A 20,540-nucleotide genomic window follows, 5' to 3' on the forward strand; every position below is an offset into this window, starting at 1 on the left:
CTATTTGTTTCTTCACTGTCGTTGCTATTGTCGTCTCCACTTCACCACCCGTCTTGACACTGTCCCTGTCGTCCCTGTGTCAAATCAAAATCAATAACTTGTAGCAGAAACCCTGTAAATAAATGTTTTGTTTTATAACAAGTTTGGAATAATTTATGTGCCCGATCGGGAGTTTTTCATAAATAGATTTTTAGTCTAGTGATTATAAATACGTACTTTTCCATTGATTTTATTTTGTAGTAAATTACAAGCAAGTTATATGTTGTCAACTTACACTCTTGCTGTAGGGGTTGATTTAGGAAATCCAGCAATGTCTTTTGGTAAAGCCCGTTTTCAATGAGTTATTTGAGAATGATTTTTTGTTCATGTAGCTACATGTTATTGAAAGTGTTTGTCTCTTGATCGCGATCATCTAACAAGCAGGATATGCACTTACATTTTGAAAGAAATACCAATACAAAGTGTGACTGCACAATACTGTCTTTATCATGGATGGGAAAAGTACCTGATGAACTTCCTGAGGTAAGCTTCTGTATTTTACACACTTTTAATATGTTTTTTGTAATCTAAAATCTATTCTGGATAATAGCCAGTGAATAAAAAAGTTTACTTTTTACCATACCTAGGTACTGTATTAATTTTGCAGTACATCAACTTTACCCGGGCTAGATTCCAAGGTTATGGTAACTGTAAGAATTTTCTTTTCTTTTTCTTGTTTGAGTTTCTGTAACTCAATAACGCTGCATTTGATGTTGACTGCACTTGACAATGCACACTGGGCCCTAGTTCTTTTCTGCAAGTTGGTTTCTAAGTTTTTTCCCAACTATGAGAATCTTATTACATTAAAAACATTGGGCCACCAGGATGGGTAGCGGGTAGCCAAAACCAGTAGGGCACTAGAGAGCAACCAATGGCGGCCGTGTGAGAACTGTGAAGCAAGTTGGTACACTCATGCTGGTGTTTGACAATCTCTGGATAGCAGAACTCATTTTTACTCCAAGCCAAAGCGGCCAGCCACAGATAAAATTTTATAAGAAATTAAATTTGATCAAAATTTGTTGTTAATAAATACAAAATAATCTTGACCAATACCTTCTACCTACCTTCTTATTCATCCATTACCCGCACTTGTGGGTTCAATGTTCGATAGCTTCATTGACACAATAAAAGTCAAAGAACAGAAACACTAATTTATGAAGATGGCAGCAATTAAATCAAATCAAATTTTATTCAAAGGCCTATGAAATACAAGAAAATTTACATAGAAGAAATGAAATATGAATAGTCTCCCCGCTTGGATGACCGTGTGCGGGGAGGAGTCGCATAGCAAACAATATCTAATTCAAAATTATGTATTAGGCAACATATCGACAATATGAAGATCAATTATGTACGGTAATTAAAAATATAATAGGTAAATTAAAAATATAACAAATAAAATACCGTATATCTTTCAAGTAAAAGTGATTACGGTAATTTTAAATGAAACAATTTTACATTGAAATTTATATGACAGCAATCAGGGTTTTATTGAGATTGAAGACAACAGAGAAACGAGAAGAAAATTTGAAAAAAGAGAAAATTGAACCAAAAATGGAAGATATTATGAAGAAAATAATGTAAGATACATTTTTATTTTTGGGTTTGGATTTATTATTAGTTATATTTTTATTTTTAGCTGAGCAAGACAGTTAAGAATTAATTAGGTTAAAATAATGATTGGAGTGGACAAGAAGCAGCTCCTCCCACTGACACCACCTGTGTTCTCCCAGTCAGATATGACTCCAAGATGTTTAGAGCAAAGTCCACAACCCCATATTAACAAAGCTTCTTGATCAGTTACCTTTTTTCGTTAAAGCTACTCTTAATTGAAAAAAAAATAAAAATCCATGTACCTTTTTTTAATAGTTTACTTACGACATGTTTCGGCATTTATCATGTGAAACATGTAAGTAAACAATTTTAAAAAATGGTACTGTATTTAGATTTATATTTTCTTTCTTCTTGATCAGTACAATGGTCTATGGTACAATGGTGGTCTGGTCAAATCCTGGCCAGGGACACACCATCCTCGAACACTGAACTAACCCGCTTAGTCACTCGTAATGTAATGTATATCATCTCCTATACTTCCTTATTTCATTAACTTCACTCCGCTTTACAATGGGGTGAGCCCATAAGTAGTTAGTCTGTATTTTCTAAAAGAATTTTCCTTGTCTCCCTCCATTATACAATTAAAAATATTATATTTATAATATTACTTCCACCTACTATGCATTACTTTTTATCTCTTCATTTATTCATCCACGAAATTATCCTTTTTCAATTTCATTTAATATCAAATGATAAAATCTTATAACTTCTACTTTTTTGATTTGACTATTTTCTCCAAAACTACAATAGCCTATGTATGATGGTTTTATAATTGCACTATTTTTAAAACTAGTTTCTTGTTACTAATATAGGATGAAGGATGGAAGTTGAACCGCACCAATTACTATCAAGAAGGTTGGCTTGCTACTGGAAATGTGAGAGGCATTGTTGGTGTCACCTTCACCACATCGCACTGCAACAAAAATCTTGAAACACCGTCTAGAACCAACTACAACCTAAGAGGACATCGTTCTGAAGTATGTTTCTTCACTCATTGTTAATGATTTTTTTTTAGAATATTTTCAAAGAATGGATTCTATAATGAGGTATATTTTACAATAATTGTGAATTAATTTATCAATTATTGATCAAGTTAGAGCATTTGTTCTCTTTTGAATTGCTAAGGGGCATGTTTACACATAAACATAGACGATTGTGGACTCTCAGTTTTAAATAACTTCCGAAACCCTGGAAATGGTTGTAAGTTTCCTTCAAAAAGTCAAAAGAGACTTCCAGGTTCAATTCAATCACTGGTTCTCTTTGAATTATGTAGCGCAGGGATGCAGACATCTTAATATTCAGTTATTTTTCAATTAGAGACTTGGTTAAGATATCATTGGAATTATTGTAACTTATTTCAGTCTAATAGCTCTTTGAAATTTGGGCTTTGAGGTCTATGGTGGGTCCAACTGTGTTTTCCACCTGATTTTGACTTATGACGCATGATTTTGAACCACCTTGACGAGCCGAGAAGAATGAAGTGTAGTACGATGAGATCTGAGCATTGTGTCAAAAGCTATAAGTGTTTGAATTTTTGATCCTTAAGCGCGCCTCTCCACTAGGAAATACTGAAATTAAGTGCATCTGACGGGCGATTCACATAGAACATAATCTCATGAACTTATATCATTTTGCAAAAAATGAAAAAAATCCCGGCCCGGGCAAGATATTTATTTCGGGCCACTCCCGTGTTTCGGATGGACACGTTAAGCCGTCGGTCCCGGCTGCCTAAAAAGCAGTCGTTAGGTCATGTCAGAGGCCCTGAAATTTATCAGTTGCGACCTGAAAACTCTGACACCAGACCTGAGCCAGCCAGGTCACTCGATATTATTATTATTATTTTGCAAAATATCACCGTGAGGGCAATATAGATGGTGATGATGGTTGAAGCTAAAAATTAGATGTTTTTCACAATACAAGGAGCATTGTTGTCAGGTGTACCTGGTAACTTATATGAGATAGAGCGCTCTACCTATAATAGACCTATAACAAACCTGCAATAGACAATTGTATTACCAATATCGATGATAATAATGTAAAGGTGTCTGGTATTATTACTCACATTTCTGATCATGAAGGTCAGCTATTTGAAATTAGGAATATCAACAGAACAAACAATAAAAATTTAAGAAAACTCAGCCGTTTGATGATTGCAATTTGAAAATCCTTATAAGAGATTTACAGGAACGTAATTGGATAGAGGTTTACCAATCGGTAGTAAATGAGAAATATGATACTTTTATTTCTATTTTTAAATACTTTTTTGATATTAATTTCCCAAAACGCTTCAGAGATGAGAAATGTCATAAAGGAGTATCATGCACTGATGTTGTAGACAGAAGAGATGAACTGGTGAAACTTGAGAGAGAATATAGAATTACTAAGAGCGAGGATGTAAAACTTCAAATTAATAATAAGAAAAATGCTCTGAGACACCTTATTAACGTAAATAAACAGAGATTTTTTGATAAAAAAATCACAGAAGCCGTAATAAAAGTAAAGTAACTTGGAGTATGATTGATGCTGAGGTTGGCAAAAACACAACTAATTTTTCTAATATTAGTAGTATTCTGAATGAAGGAGATCTTGTAACCGATCCCTACAACATCTGTAATGCTTTTAATAACTTTTTTACAAGGGCCTTGTAGTACCAAATATTCCAAACAGCTCTAGACTGTTAAGTACACTTTAATATACAAAATAATAATCATTTCTCCTCTAGATTCAGATTCATACAGATTTCATCACATGAATTAGCAAAAATTATAATAACTTTTGAAAGTAAATTCTCTTCTGGACCTGATGACATTCCAATGGCGATAATAAAAAAAGTTCTACCCACTTATTGAGCCGTTGACTCATGTAATAAACTCTTTACTGATATCCAAAAGTCTTTAAAAATAGCCAGAGTCATTCCGATATTTAAGAAGGGGAATGTCAAAAGTCCTGAGTGCTTTAGACCAGTTTCTGTCTTATCAGTATTTTCAAAAATATTGGAAAGGGTGGTGTATGACCAGTTAGTTGGTACAACAACATACTGGACAGAGAGCAGCATGGGTTTCGATCTAACAGATCGACTATCACAGCAGGAGTAGATTTTGTTGGGTCGATTATAGATGCGGTGGATAGGGGTGATAAGGTTTTTACTTTTCTGGATGGGTACTTTTCACGTGCATTTGACAGTGTCGATCATGATGCTTTATTAGAGTCACTCAAGGGCATGGGAGTGCTGGGGAAAGAGCTGTCCTGGTTCTCATCCTACTTGAAGGGAAGAGAACAATATGTGGAATTGGAGAGGATTGATGTAACCCCTTCAATCAACTATAAAATGAAGTATCGCTCTGAGCTCAAAAGTCTCCATTACGGCGTCCCGCAAGGTTCCATATTAGGCCCTTTACTGTTTCTATGTTACATTAAAGGTTTACCTGAGGTGACCCGAGGACAGGCATCTGTTTGTCTTTATGCGGACGATGCCAACATTATTTTTACGGGTAATACAGTACAGGATGTGGAGAAATCATCAGCACAGGATCTAACAGCAATCAATAAATTTCTGAACAACCGAAATCTCCTCCTAAATCCCAATAAGTCAGTTATAGTCCCTTTCTCAACCAGGCAGTGCAGAGGTGTTTCAAGTCCAAACATTATATTAGATGATAACATTTTAGAGCATTTAACTAGCACAAAATTCCTAGGTTTGGTGATTGATGAACATTTGTCTTGGAACAAGCATGTCAATCATGTGCTGAAGAAAATATCACCAGGCCTGTTTGCTCTTAGGCTTATGACCAATGTGTGTGGGCTCTGAAAGCAATTTACTTCGCATTGATTCATTCCAATATAGCTTACGGCCTGTGTATCTATGGCTGCACATCGAAAAAAATTTGGACAAAATATTAGTTCAGCAGAAAAGAGCACTGAGAATTATCATGAACTTTAAAAGGAGGGACTCGGTGAAACAATTTTTCTTCAGCTAGGCATATTGACAATCTATGGGCAATATGTTTTTGATGTCATAATGTACTTAAAAAAATTCACTGATTTAGAAAAGAGAAGTAGTATTTCACATAGATATAATACTAGATCCGGAAGAATCGTACAGAGACATAATTTAGAATTTTTCAAAATTAAGACAACTTTCATGGGAAATAAATATTTTAACATGCAGCCCCGAAATTTAAAGTTCATAGAGGAGTTGACAATTTTTAGAGCCAAGCTGAAAAAATATCTGATAGGATTGCCCTTGTATTCATTTGAAGAATTTTTACATATTTGACTGTGATGAATTGACTGTTTTGTGTGTTTTGTTATTTTATTATATGACGTTATTCAATGTATCTGTACATTTGTTGAATAAAAATATTTGAATATTAATATGAATACCTAGTCTCAGATTGTGGAGCACAAAATTACGCCCAGAGGGATTTTGAATTTTACATCTAGATTGTAACAATCGGGATTATTGTTAATCAATTACCTACTAAATATCATCAAAACTGATTTTTTCTTCTTAAAATTCCACTCTGTACTCAGTACTCATTGGAGATAGAGAGTTCCGAACGATCTCATTTCATTCAGAATTTATAATCTTGAAAAAAGGCGAGAGCAAATATTTCTGTCCAATCACTGGATTTGGCGGAAATAGCTGAAAACTGGAAAATGAACCGAAAATAGGAGGTTTTTGGGCCACTCTGTTTATAGCACAAGGACATTTTGCATGAAGAATTTGGTTCTGGACTTCTCACATGTATCCAAATAATATATTAAAAAATCAGAACTACAATATAAATTGCAAGCACACCCCTTTTTCATGTCTATATTGACTGGACTATAAACAATTTTTGCCAATTATTTTTTGGAAAAGCTGGGTAAACGCGGAAAAACGCAGATTTTGAGTGTACCTATGGATTTTTTTTAATCCGTTGTTAGTGCGCCTCTAGTTGGCCAACTGAACAAACCTGCCAAATTTGAACGTATTTGGTCTGATAGATTTTTAGTTCTGTTCATTATGAATAAATGAGCGAGTGAGCGAATCAATGCCATGTCGCTTCTATATATATATATAGATTTGTACCATAACATATTATCATTTAAATAATGAAAGAAGTATTGTGATGAATTTTGGTAATGTGTGTTTTTATATTGTCCAAATTCAATTTAATTCAATCAAACGTTGACCAGTCTCATGCTGGATAGATTTCGTCAATAATAAAAGTACAATAATGTACAATCATGTAATTATTAATATTAATGTGATACTTCCATCTTCATACAATAAATTTCTATCATTTGTGCATTTTACAATTCTTGGAAATCTGATGTTTGATTTCATGTAATTGTGCTGATTTCCATATTTAATAAAACGTTCTCAAACCATCCCAATAGTATATTCATTATTGTCAAAATGAGACTATTTGACGGATTTCCAGTCTTCGCCCTGAGAATTATTCTCATAATTTGCATATTATAATTACTGGAAATCTAACGTTTAAATTTGATGCAATGGTGCAGGTTATACTTGTGGAATGGATCTCCAGCTGGCGATTGTCTAATTAAGCCGTAAATGTGTGTTTGTATACCAGTAGGCCTATATTGTATTGTTTAACTCAATAAAGCATTCCTTGAATATTAAAGCATTCTTCGACTAATAAAGCATTCCTTCTATTCTGTTGTATAGGTTATACTAGTGAAATGGAACGAGCCTTATCAGAAGCTGGCGTCATGCGACAGTTCGGGAGTGATATTCGTGTGGATCAAGTACGAGGGCCGATGGAGCATAGAGCTGATCAACGACCGCAACACCAGAGTCACGCACTTCAGCTGGTCGCACGATGGCCGAATGGCTCTCATCTGCTATCAGGTCACATAAAACGCTCTTTTCATAGACTGATAACTCCATAATTTCATGATTAAGGGATAAAAATACTAGTAGTTCTGTGAACAGTAGACCTCGTTTTTGAACGGATAGTACTATAGTCCACTAGATAGCTGATTTATGATGAATAATTCTATAGTCTGATTTTTACTCCAATATTGGCGTATGAAGGAGGCTCCTTTTTCCTTTTATATTATCCTTGAAATGCAAAATTTCCAAAAACCTTGTATATACGTCGACGCGCAATTTAAAAAGGAACATACCTGTCAAATTTCATGAAAATTCATTACCGCGTTTTGCCGTAAATTCGCAACATAAAAACATATAAACATTTAAACATCAAGAGAAATGCCAAACCGTCGACTTGAATCTTAGACCTCACTTCGCTCGGTCAATTATTGTTCCCACTTAACCATAATTTGAAATTTAAGCGAAGTCGTGGAAGAAATCAATATAAACTCAGTACATTTTTGTGCTTGCGTATTTTGTTTGTTATCTATGTTTTATTATTATTTATTCATTTGATAATGTGGCAACGGTTTCTAGGCTTAAGCATTTTGAATAAAGAACCGTACTAACTTGTAGCTAAAAAAATAATTAAAATATTAATAGTAAATAAAATAGTTGTTCTAAGCTGAACAGAATATTAATAATAATAATATATTATATACGATATTAAATACATTATTAATAATCAAAATGTTTATAGAAAATAATAAATCACAAGTATTAGTCTTATTTCTCATGAATTAGAAACCATTCAAAAATCAATATTCAATTTTGATTGCACAAATGCCTCCTCTCCTCAGATATGTATAATTTGATTTTTTATACTTCTTAGTTCGTTGTGGGCTACTGTATTATAAAGCCTCTTCCTCCATCTCAGGACGTTCATTCCTATAGAATGTTGCTTTTATGCACATTCTAATGCTTGTACACTAATCTCTTATGCACATTCTGTAGCAAATACGATGATTATAATGATACTCGTATCATTATAATCATCGTATTTGCTACAGAATGTGCATAAGAGATTAGTGTACAAGCATTAGAATGTGCATAAAAGCAACATTCTATAGGAATGAACGTCCTGAGATGGAGGAAGAGGCTTTATAATACAGTAGCCCACAACAAACTAAGAAGTATAAAAAATCAAATTATACATATCTGAGGAGAGGAGGCATTTGTGCAATCAAAAATTGAATATTGATTTTTGAATGGTTTCTAATTCATGAGAAATAAGACTAATACTTGTGATATTTAATTTATATAATTTTTTTGAGTAATTTTAATCAATTTTCAACTTTTCATTATCTTAATTTAGTTTAGATTATGTTCCTTCTCGAGCTTTTTAAATACATTTTACTTTGAATATGATTATATTCCACTTTGTTACCTATGTTGTCGTCACACTCCTCCATTTTGAATTTTTCACAAGACCATGCCATTGACACAATTCCAACCTGGTTGCTCAGCTCGACTACAGCAACCATTGCACCGTGAACGTCCATCACTACTATTTGTCCATTACTGGTACCGAAATACACCTATCAACAAAAAATTGTACGAAAAATATATTTAACCATATATAGTAATACTAATTTGTAGTATTTGGAATAATATTTTAAATGTTGTAGGTTACTACATGACTGATTAGAAGATGAAATTGACTATTATTTCATGGAGTACCGAGTACCCACATAACTCAGACATTACTCTTTGTAAAGTGAGAATTCGATAGAAATAAAAAGGAGGATTTCTGTAATATAAATTATACATCAATCAAATTGTGTTTAAATAACAGTAAGAGACATAGTCTGGAAAACACGAATTACAAATTATGTTTAAATAACAGAAAAAGATAGAAGTCTGGACAGTTCGTATTACAATTTTTATTCGAAAACAAAATTAAAGAGCATGAAATTTCAAAAGTGGTCATATTTTTCATAGTTAATAATTCTATGACGCCTTAAAATTTGAAATAGATGTTTCGATAGCCGATTGTTTGAACTTTGGGTAATTACTCTGAAAATTATCACTTGAAGAGGAATTCTAAAAGCAAGATAAATTGATTTTGAACAAACTGAACAAGGTATAAACATTACTGTTTAAAGGTAGGCGCACACAGATCGTCATCGGACGGACGGCACGCATCGGACCAATTGAAAAAAATGCATCAAATCTAATCGTCCGATCCGTCCTATGCGTGCCGTCCGTCCGGACGGCACGCATCGGACGGATCGGACGATTAGATTTGATGCATTGTTTTCAATTGGTCCGATGCGTGCCGTCCGTCCGATGACGAACTGTGTGCGCGCCTACCTTTAAACAGTAATGTTTATACCTTGTTCAGTTTGTTCAAAATCAATTTATCTTGCTTTTAGAATTCCTCTTCAAGTGATAATTTTGAGAGTAATTACCCAAAGTTCAAACAATCGGCTATCGAAACATCTATATCAAATTTTAAGGCGTCATAGAATTATTAACTATGATAAATATGACCACTTTTGAAATTTCCTGCTCTTTAATGTTGTTTTCGAATAAAAATTGTAATACGAACTGTCCAGACTTCTTTCTTTTTCTGTTATTTAAACATAATTTCTAATTCGTGTTTCCAGACTATGTCTCTTACTGTTATTTAAACACAATTTGATTGATGTATAATTTATATTACAGAAATCCTCCTTTTTATTTTTATCGAATTCTCACTTTACAAAGAGTAATGTCTGAGTTATGTAGGTACTCTGTACTCCATGAAATAATAGTCAATTTCATCTTCTAATCAGTCATGTAGTAACCTACAACATTTAAAATATTATTCCAAATACTACAAATTAGTATTACTATATATGGTTAAATATATTTTTCGTACAATTTTTTGTTGATAGGTGTATTTCGGTACCAGTAATGGACAAATAGTAGTGATGGACGTTCACGGTGCAATGGTTGCTGTGGTCGAGCTGAGCAACCAGGTTGGAATTGTGTCAATGGCATGGTCTTGTGAAAAATTCAAAATGGAGGAGTGTGACGACAACATAGGTAACAAAGTGGAATATAATCATATTCAAAGTAAAATGTATTTAAAAAGCTCGAGAAGGAACATAATCTAAACTAAATTATGATAATGAAAAGTTGAAAATTGATTAAAATGACTAAAAAAAATATTATATAAATTAGATATCACAAGTATTAGTCTTATTTCTCATGAATTAGAAACCATTCAAAAATCAATATTCAATTTTTGATTGCACAAATGCCTCCTCTCCTCAGATATGTATAATTTGATTTTTTATACTTCTTAGTTTGTTGTGGGCTACTGTATTATAAAGCCTCTTCCTCCATCTCAGGACGTTCATTCCTATAGAATGTTGCTTTTATGCACATTCTAATGCTTATACACTAATCTCTTATGCACATTCTGTAGCAAATACGATGATTATAATGATACTCATAATGAGTATCAAATGAAGTTGTGTAAATCTTATTGAGTTTCTCCCACCAGTTTATTTCAACTCCATAATTGTCTTGGTTGTAAAGTCTGAATTTTTGTTCTTAGTAAAATTGCAATCTTATTCTGAGAAAGTATAATTGAATTATAATTTTACTATTACTGCAATCAAAATCAGCGCTTTTCTTCCAGTGTGTAAACTGTATTCAATTTTAAGATTTTTTGAATCTGCAAATATTCTATCAGAATTGGAAACTTACTTGAATATGTTCTCGTCATAACAACTCATCTCTATTCCAATAGATTTTTCTGTTTTGTATACTTGATGCAAAATATTTTTGACAAAATCAATTGACGCCAACCATTTTTCGGTGGTGACTTGATTGATAGCCTCCAGTATTTTCTCTTCGAAATTACTAGATTTTTTAATTTCCATGTTGTTAGCCTTCTTCTTTCGTATGTATTTCTTCATGCATAGCCAAGCTATTTCAATAGGATTGAACATTGAATGATAGGGTGGTAGTCTTATCAAAGTGTGCCCATATCTTTCAGCTAGTTTGTCAACATAGAAATCATGCTTATGAAGATGTTTATTAGCTCTCACGCATTCAAGCAAACCCGATTTACTTCTATTCACATCAAATTTCACGCTATGTTCTTCTAACCAGTTTGTAATTTCATCTCTGTCACTCTTATAACATGGAAGCTTGTTAAGACTTCTTGAATGAAAAGAGGCATTATCCATCACAATTATGCGTTCCTCACTAATAGATGGTAATAGTGTATCTTCAAACCATTGCTCAAAAGTCTGTGCATTCATTTTTGAGGTGTCATCCAAATATGATTCTTTCATAATTAATGGCTCCGCTGATATCCATCCATTCACTCCACCAGCATGACACACAATGTAGTTTTTCTTTCTTCTATTCTTTGTTTCCAAATGTCTCATTCTTGAATGTTTACTCCTGTTTCCGTTCCTCAATTCCATAGAACTGTCATGTATCCATGCTTCATCAAGAAATATTGTTCTTTCCCAGTCCAGATGTTTGGCGGTATTCAAGAATTGTTTTCGTTTTATTATGTTTACTACTCGATTCATTTTCCAGGAGTTTAATTTTCTATTTCCGTAGATTAAAACTTGGCGTCTGAAAAAAGGAACAGGTTAATTTTCATTCTGTTAGAATTCTTAAGATTCTTCTTCAATCCAACACTAATAATCAAGAGTATATCATTATATTGTAGCCTCATTGACGGATTTCTCTATAGTAAACTGCATTTTAAAATCATTGGAAAATATTTATTTAATCTACAATTTCTATGTGTGGATCGTATTCCATAATTCATTCATAAATCAAAGTAGACAAATAGGTTAATTTTTTTTCAATCAAGATGGGAAATTTATTAATAAATCATTGGGTTTTCTAAATTTTTCGCGTCTCATAGTATGCAGTTTTTTCTCTTAACTCTATTCTTATCAGAGCTTTATATTATAATACTCATAACTTTCATTTTTTGTGAGAATAATGCTCGTGAGTAGTAATAGGAGGAACAGTAATGCGGAATTAATATTTCTGCTGTACGGTAGGCTATTACACGGAAATACCGAGCGAGCATGATTTACCTAATCTGAAGTATCACACTACCCAATGTCTGAAATATACCAATTCTTGAATTGATCATCCAACCTTGCACTCCCCCATTGTGTTCGTCTTTTTTATTCAGCTTTTATTGATTAAATAGCATAAACTTTACTATACCAGAGCTATGCATTCTTGCCAATTCAAACATCTCAATTTTTCTGAGCTACTCAGTCTCTTTCAGAATCAATTTATCTTTAAAGAGGCTGAATCTCAAAGATTGATATAGAATAAATTTTAACACCATATTCTTTGTAAACTTTTTTTAAATGATTCATGAAGGTATATTTTTGTGTTTATTGATTAAATTTTAAAATACTTCCAACATACCAATTCTAATAAGCATTCTTGCTAATTCAAACATCTCAATGTTTCTGAGCTACTCAGCCTCTTCCAGAATTAATGTATCTTTCAATAGGCTGAATCTCAAAGATTGATATAGAAGAAATTTTAACCATATTTTTATAAAAAATTTTCAAATGATTCATGAAGGTATATTTTTGTGTTTATTGATTGAATTTAAAAATACTTCCAACACACCTGGGCTAGTAAGCTTTCTTGCTAATTCAAACATCTCAAAGTCTTTGTACTATCAATGTAGTTCAGATACATTCATATCAATTTAGATCATTGATGTCAATTTGACAATCGATGTAGACTTCAGTGATCAATGAATGTAGCATTGATCAATGTGGCAAATTGACAATCAATGTAGCTTTCATTGTTGACAATCAATGTAGCTTTCAGTGTCGACAATCAATTTAATTGTTTGACAATCAATGTAGCTTTCAGTGTTGGAAGAATCTCTACAATTCATAAAAATAACCTTGGCATTTAGCTTGTAATTATGTTTTATCAAGTTTGCTTACCATCTATTCAATAATAGACTACTTTAGTCAATAACCACAACAGTTATCAAGAACCGCATTTGAAAGATAATTCATGTATCTAAAACAATTTCAAGTAGTATAATTATGACTCTGAGAGAGCAACTGAAATTTTCTTCAAAATTTTATAAACAGTAATTTCCACAACATAGGTTACTTTTTACTTTCAAAAATTGATAATGAATGAATGTTTTGCAGACACGAGCAAATACGTGCTGGCAGTGAGCCTGGAGAACGGGTACGTGTATCTGGTGAAGACGCACGACGACGTGTCTCCGATCCGCATCCAGACCGGACTGAACCCGCTGCACGTGGAGTGGTCCAACTCGAGGGAGTTGCTGTCCGTGGCCGGCACAGTCGCCAACACTGAGTACACCAACATGGTCAAGGTCTACACGCTCAACGGCACACTCCTCTACTCTGCCCTTCTGCCGCAAGCACCGGTAAACTTTATCTTATTGATACATTGCTATTCGCTAGTTTACTTGCATACTAATGTAAATTGAATGACATACTCTTTTACTCTGTCCTTTTGCCGCAAGCTCCAATAAGCTATCATTTATTATATCTTGCTAGGTTACTTACATCCATGTGTAAATTAAACGTGATTCACTTCTACTGTTTTGCACTAACCATCTTGGCATTCCTATTGTCGCATAACCATCTTGAACAACTAATCTTAACCTGCAATCAGGACAATACTTATAGATGATCGTCTGATTCTAGGCAGTACGTCCTAGCTTTTACAACCTACAGTTACTATTTAAAGACATCTGATTGGCTAGTTTGACCACATGGTACAAATCTCCTATTAAGTCAGCAATATTATTCATCCGTTATTTTATAGCTTAGGAATATAATTTGAACGCCCAATGATTTTCGCCCGAGCATTTTGAAAGGTTAGCTGATTATATTTTATTATAGACCATTATGATCACAAGTTACTTAATCCAATCCTAGTAAAGACTTGAAGAAAATAGAAAATAAAACAATTTTTCAACATTTATGGAATATATATTATATGGAACATGTATTGGAATATACAGAGTGTCCCACCAAGGCTGTAACAGCCGTTGACCATAGATTCTACTCGACATTTCTGACAAGAAATGTTCAGTAAACTTTTTTCCTATCGACCTTAGTTTTCGAGATATATGGATTTTTCGATATTTTCAGAATATGCCTACTTCCGGTTATTAAATACTCAATAACTCGAAAACTACTGGTCGAATTTCAATTTCAAGGGTATTTTTGGAAAGAGAAAAACATTTTAAACAAGATTAATGTATTTTTATCTGTTGTTTGATATTTTGTAGTTTTTTATTAGGGCTTAAACTTGTAAAAAGGCTATTCTTCAAATTCAAATTAAAATTTCAAACCTATTTTTCTCAATTTTTCTCCTGGTAATTATAGTGGTTTCAATATTTCAAAAACTTCTCCATTTCCTTATCTTTCGAATGAGTATAAATTCGAAAAGGTAAGTTCCATGATAAAGTGTTCAATACTGCTAATATCTGGAATGAACACCTTCAAATTGAGGAAATTCACAAATTCACAATGCATCAAGTGGTGATCCTAAAGAGGTGAAATCACCTGATTATTGCATTATTTTCTGTAGCTCATAGCCTAAATCCTATATAAAATATTAATCATACAATATTATACAAGATCCAACAAAATTTATTCATAGAATAATAATTCAAAGTAGTATCTCAAAAACTAAGGTCGATAGGAAAAAAGTTTACTGAACATTTTTTGTCAGAAATGTCGAGTAGAATCTATGGTCAACGACTGTTACAACCTTAGTGGGACACTCTGTATATTCACACTTATCAAATGCTTTTGTAAAGTGTCTGTTATTTTGCAACAACTCAGCAACATAATATATTACAATAACTTGGTATATTTATAAAGTTTATTGGTAATATTTTAAAAATAAAAAAATATCCAATTACCAAAAACTTGACGTTCAGTTCAAATAAAAGCTGTATTATGTTTAATAATACAATGGAAGCTTAGGATATATTTCAATAAAGTTTCAATCTACAAAGATATTGCATTACCAAGTACGGGTGATTGAGCTTCATTTTGAAATTCAAATAGTTGGAATTTTCATAGCGGAGCGGCGACCGGAAAAATAGTCTCAATGGCCAAACAGTCTCTATATAGTAACTGTAGTACAACCTAGCATTAGCTGGAAACACTAGCTCATATATATAATTCATCATTTCAGATTAATTTTATTTTAAGCTCTTCGTAAAATTTGTTGCTTTATAATGTATTATTCTTTATAATTTATAAGTTAAAAAGCCTATTATATAATACAAATTGATAGAATAACTTACCCATCTTAAAAAATAGTTTAAAACAAACTTGAGACTTTGAAATAGCTTCAATTAAAAAAAATTGTTTGATACATTTCATTCAAATTTAAGAGTTATTTCATGGATTAATCAATTTTTTTTAATGAACATTTTCAAAACTTCAATCAACATTTGAACAGCTGATGTAAAGTAGATGGGTATTATCACGGCCACCTCCTCTACTCTAACAGGGGTAGCTGTTGTTATAACTTATTCATAGAGATGACACTGAGCTAAAATATCCTCACCTTTGGCCCAACGTATGCGATGTGACGGTTTTGCTACTTACTATAAATAGTTGCAAACCATTTGCGTATAAAACCAATTGAAACAAACTTCAGTCCGCACACAGTGTACTGGCAAAATTCAGGTTGTAATGCAGTTACATCTATTTTCACTATTTGATCTCATGCAACTAAAGTCTGCAACGCAACTGCAAACTCGGGCCCACGGTAGTATACGACTGGTCTCAGACTGGTCAAAAACTAGTTGCATCGTTTGCGCCTACCCATTTGAATACAATTCATTGCCGAGGTTGCAAAACAGTTGTACGCGCAACTGGTTTGTGATAATTATAGTTGATAACTAGATGGCTATTTTTCTAGTTGGAATAGGATCCCCATGGAACCTACTATCATATCATTTTTGTAAAGAGATATTCAGCTGTTTCCATAATGGATCTGCCTAACTCTGTACAATTACAAGTTGCGGATTTCAGAGATCAATACAACAGTTCATGAGCGAGTTCTGAGGTGGCAAAACAGTTGCACGCGTAACTGGTTTGTGATAATTGTAGTTGATAACTATCAATCAATCAATCAATCAATCATAGTCTTTATTCATTAAATAATGTACATGTACATATGAATAGTGTCAAAGATTTTACAACTCTAGGGCTAGGCTATCTCTAGACTACAAAGAAATTTATAATTTATTTAAAAATTAGCGTCAAACTCATATAACGAATACAACGATAAGTTCACCAGATATTCCTTCAAGTTCTTTCTAAATATTTGAGAATCTTCTAATACTCTTAAACTAGTTGGTAGCTTCAGAAAATATTTCTCTCCTCTGTAATTGTTTTTTTCTCAAAGATATGTAATCTGTGTCTTTCTGTAATTCGACCGAAACGCGTATTATAATTGTGTGTATTATTCCTTAAGTTTGTACCAGCAATGTTCTTGAAGAAGATAATAACATCAAAAATGTATTGGCCATAAACTGTCAAGATTCCAAGTTGTGAGAACGCTACTTTTACTGAGTCAATTCTATCGAGGTTGAGCATGATTCTTATAGCTGTTTTCTGCTGTTTGAGGATTTTATCAAGATTATTCTTACTAGTACTGCCATAAATACATAGACCGTAAGCTAGATGCGCATGTATTACGGAGTGGTATATTGATTTCAGTGTCTGTATACTACATAAATTAGACATTCTACGCAAAGCATACAGACCTGGGGATATTTTTTTTATAACTTGGCAAACATGATTATCCCATGAAAGATTGCTATCTGTTAACAAGCCTAGAAATTTTGTTCTCTCTTCTGACTCTAGAAGCTCGTTATTCACTGCTATGCTTGGGCATAATTCATTCCTACTTTGCCTAGTCATAAAAGGGACAACTAGATAGGTAGATCATTCAATCATTTTATTGCAATGATTTCTGAGTTTTTCCGAAGCAAGCAATATATTTCTCAAACTAATACAATCTATACATTATTTCATTATAATATAGTACAATATAGATATTAATCTATATACAAGTAGCAAAACAGTAACATCGTATGTTCTTGACCTCATTGAGAGGTAGTTCAATATTTACAAAAGTATAATGATGATTTTTAATAATCAAATCAAATCACTTTTTATTCTTGAAAAAATACACCACAAAATCAATTTTAATAATATTACTATAACAAGAATACCCCTACAAGACTATACGTCTGTGTATAGGAGTGGATATCAAATTATGATTAGAATAGATTGAGAAATAGATATATTACGTCTGGTTGGCCTGGAGCGGCGTCAGACAAGTCAAGGTGCTAGCAAAAATGCAAATCACTATTGATGTTTCATGAAATTTATTTAGTATAAAATAACTATTTGTCTGTAACTCCATTTCAGTAGTCGAAAAATAGTCTTTCAGACCATAAAAGCACTCCTACATTAGAAATTATTTCAATCTTCGTTCAAACCATAGAGAAACAATAGCGTAAGTAGACATCCCATGGTATAGGGAGTTTATGTCGTAATTTTTACTGTTATCTCAAGCCGATAGTCCACATAGTTCTTTCCCGTGAAGCTGTGTGACACTGGTAGTCTCTCATATTGTGCTGTTCATACACTCTCACCCCAACAAAACAGTAAAAATCGACAATAGTCGACCGTAATCGGCTTGAGATAACAGTAAAAGTTGCGATATAAACTCATTATACCATGGGATATCTACTTATGCTATTGTTCCTCTATGGTTCAAACTCATTTATCCTCAATATTTCCCACAGTCGAATTGGTAGTAATTGGCATATCTTTCTACTAATATAACTAGGTTTTTCTTCATACAAAGTCAATCTATGATGCTCAGAGACAGTACTCTTATGCCGGGTATTATATCCATGCGTCTTGTTCATAGTCTACAGTGAACACCTTCTAATATATAATATACATACATTTCCAAAATATAGAGACAGGGAACGCTGAGAATCTCCATTTCAATAAAATAATCCCCACTATGTGTTTGGGGATGCAACCTCAACAGAGTGCGCAGTGCTTTCTTTTGACAAATTAAAATTTGCTGAAGGTCTGTAGTGCTCCATAGGGCCACTGAATAAGTAATATGTGACTCCACCAAGCAATGATAGACCGACTTCAATACAGTTTTTTTTTTTCATTTTATATAGACCAACTAAGGACCACAGTAATTCACCATTAACCATTATCCGAAACGCCATCATCATTATTATTATTTACGTTGGTCTTCAATACAGTTATATTATGTAATTTACTTGAATTTCTGAATACAAAAACCCCACTCGCTATTCTACTCTCAATCCTATACAATTGCTCCCCCAACCCAGCCCTTCTTCCAGTCCCACTCCCAAACATTACTTAATTTACAGAAGGAGAAGGATAGGATGGCAATTACTAGTGTGCTGTTGGTGTCTATTAAGTTTGTTGTGGCTGAGAAGGAAATCAAAGAGGATGAGGGATTTGAAGTTGGTTTGTTCGTTTAATATACATTGTCTATTGCTTTTGAATTGGGTGTATATTTCAAATTGTTCTATTGTGTCTAGTTCTGGTCCTTTGTTTTTATGTCTATGATTTGCAGACAATATATTGGTGCAAACAATACATTTATTAGTCAGGGGTTTAATTCTCTATTAATTTTATAAATTTGTATTATGTTTTTTGTGAATAAAAAGCTATTTGGTTTGATTTGATTTGATTACACATACTTCAAGAATAGCAGTAACTTCACAACTCTTACATGTAGCCTATTAGTCTGTATAATGGTGCGTACAGATATACGCGCCGCGAACATGAGCAATTCACTTTTAATCAGCTGATGCCAAGCTTTTTATATCTGTATCTTACCGTTTCTGTAAAAATACAGATATAGTCAGCTGATTAAAAGTGAATTGCTCATGTTCGCGGCGCGTATATCTGTACGCACCTTTAGAAGAGACAAACAAATAGCTTATACAAATAGACAAAATAATATAGCTTACAAATAGACAAAATAATATAGCTTACAAATAGACTTACGCTTATCCTTTCTCTATGGTATTATTCAATGGTCTAATTCTTAATTACATATACTTCAAGAATAGTAGTAACTTTACACTTCAAATTGTAGATATCTATCATTTCTCCTAGTCGTAGCTTATCAATTGAAGATGTAGCTCGAAGTTCAGTTGAAAAGAAACCTCTCTATAAACAGAAATAGAAAAATTAGTTTGATTAAAGACTCACCCGCCATATCTCTGTTTTTGTTTTTAGTCCTTGAACAGGTTCCTTGTATCCTTGTATTCCTTGAAGATGGCGGACCTGCCGAAAGATCTCGTTGTCACAGTGAGTGATTAATTTATTTATTGAAAAAAATCTGACTGCTAGTCGTTCTTCTTAATTGCAAAAAGTGGTTTAATAATAAGCAGTTCGTGATGGACATCAACATTGAAGAATTACAGAAGGAATTACTTGACGTTACAATGGGTTATTGTTGAATGTTTGTTTTGAATTGTGTAGTACCCGGTGACGGCTCTGACGTGGGGCCACAACGACAAGCGGCTGTTCGTGGCGGTGGGCTGCGTGGTGCACATGGCGTGGGTGTCAATGCGCATCGCCTCGCTGCAGCTGCTCTCCAGTCTGCAGCTTTACAGCCGGCTGCAGGGAGGCCTCGCACATGTACCCCTCCTGCCGCTGCCGCAGCGCATTCAGCAGCTCGTCTCAAAGCTATTCGCGCACACCATTCGGGTCAGTGCAATAATTATCACGTAAGGCTGGCTGACCACTAACAGCAGGACGTGCACATACCACAAAGTAGAGAACATCTTCTGGTTCCTTCTTCTGTGCACTTACACATGTTCATCATGCATGTTTTATCATCAGCGAGAGGCTTTGAACAAAAAACAGCTGTTTGAAAAAAGTTTCTAAAATAAAATAAACAATAAATAATA

General features: G+C 33.4%; 1 protein-coding gene across 1 annotated transcript in view; it reads left to right on the plus strand.

Moving 5' to 3' along the window:
* Positions 1-38: 38 nt before the first annotated feature.
* LOC111048957 (tubby-related protein 4) overlaps positions 39-20,540 on the plus strand; it is a 41,930-nt gene continuing 21,428 nt past the window's right edge. Inside the window, 6 exon segments of the mRNA XM_039420074.1 lie at positions 39-522; positions 2,466-2,630; positions 7,331-7,513; positions 10,417-10,567; positions 13,699-13,943; positions 20,110-20,337. Coding sequence (XP_039276008.1) covers positions 427-522; positions 2,466-2,630; positions 7,331-7,513; positions 10,417-10,567; positions 13,699-13,943; positions 20,110-20,337 — 1,068 coding nt within the window. The 5' untranslated portion in view covers positions 39-426.

The sequence above is a fragment of the Nilaparvata lugens genome, chromosome 2, assembly GCF_014356525.2.
Source record: "Nilaparvata lugens isolate BPH chromosome 2, ASM1435652v1, whole genome shotgun sequence".
NCBI lineage: Eukaryota > Metazoa > Arthropoda > Insecta > Hemiptera > Delphacidae > Nilaparvata > Nilaparvata lugens.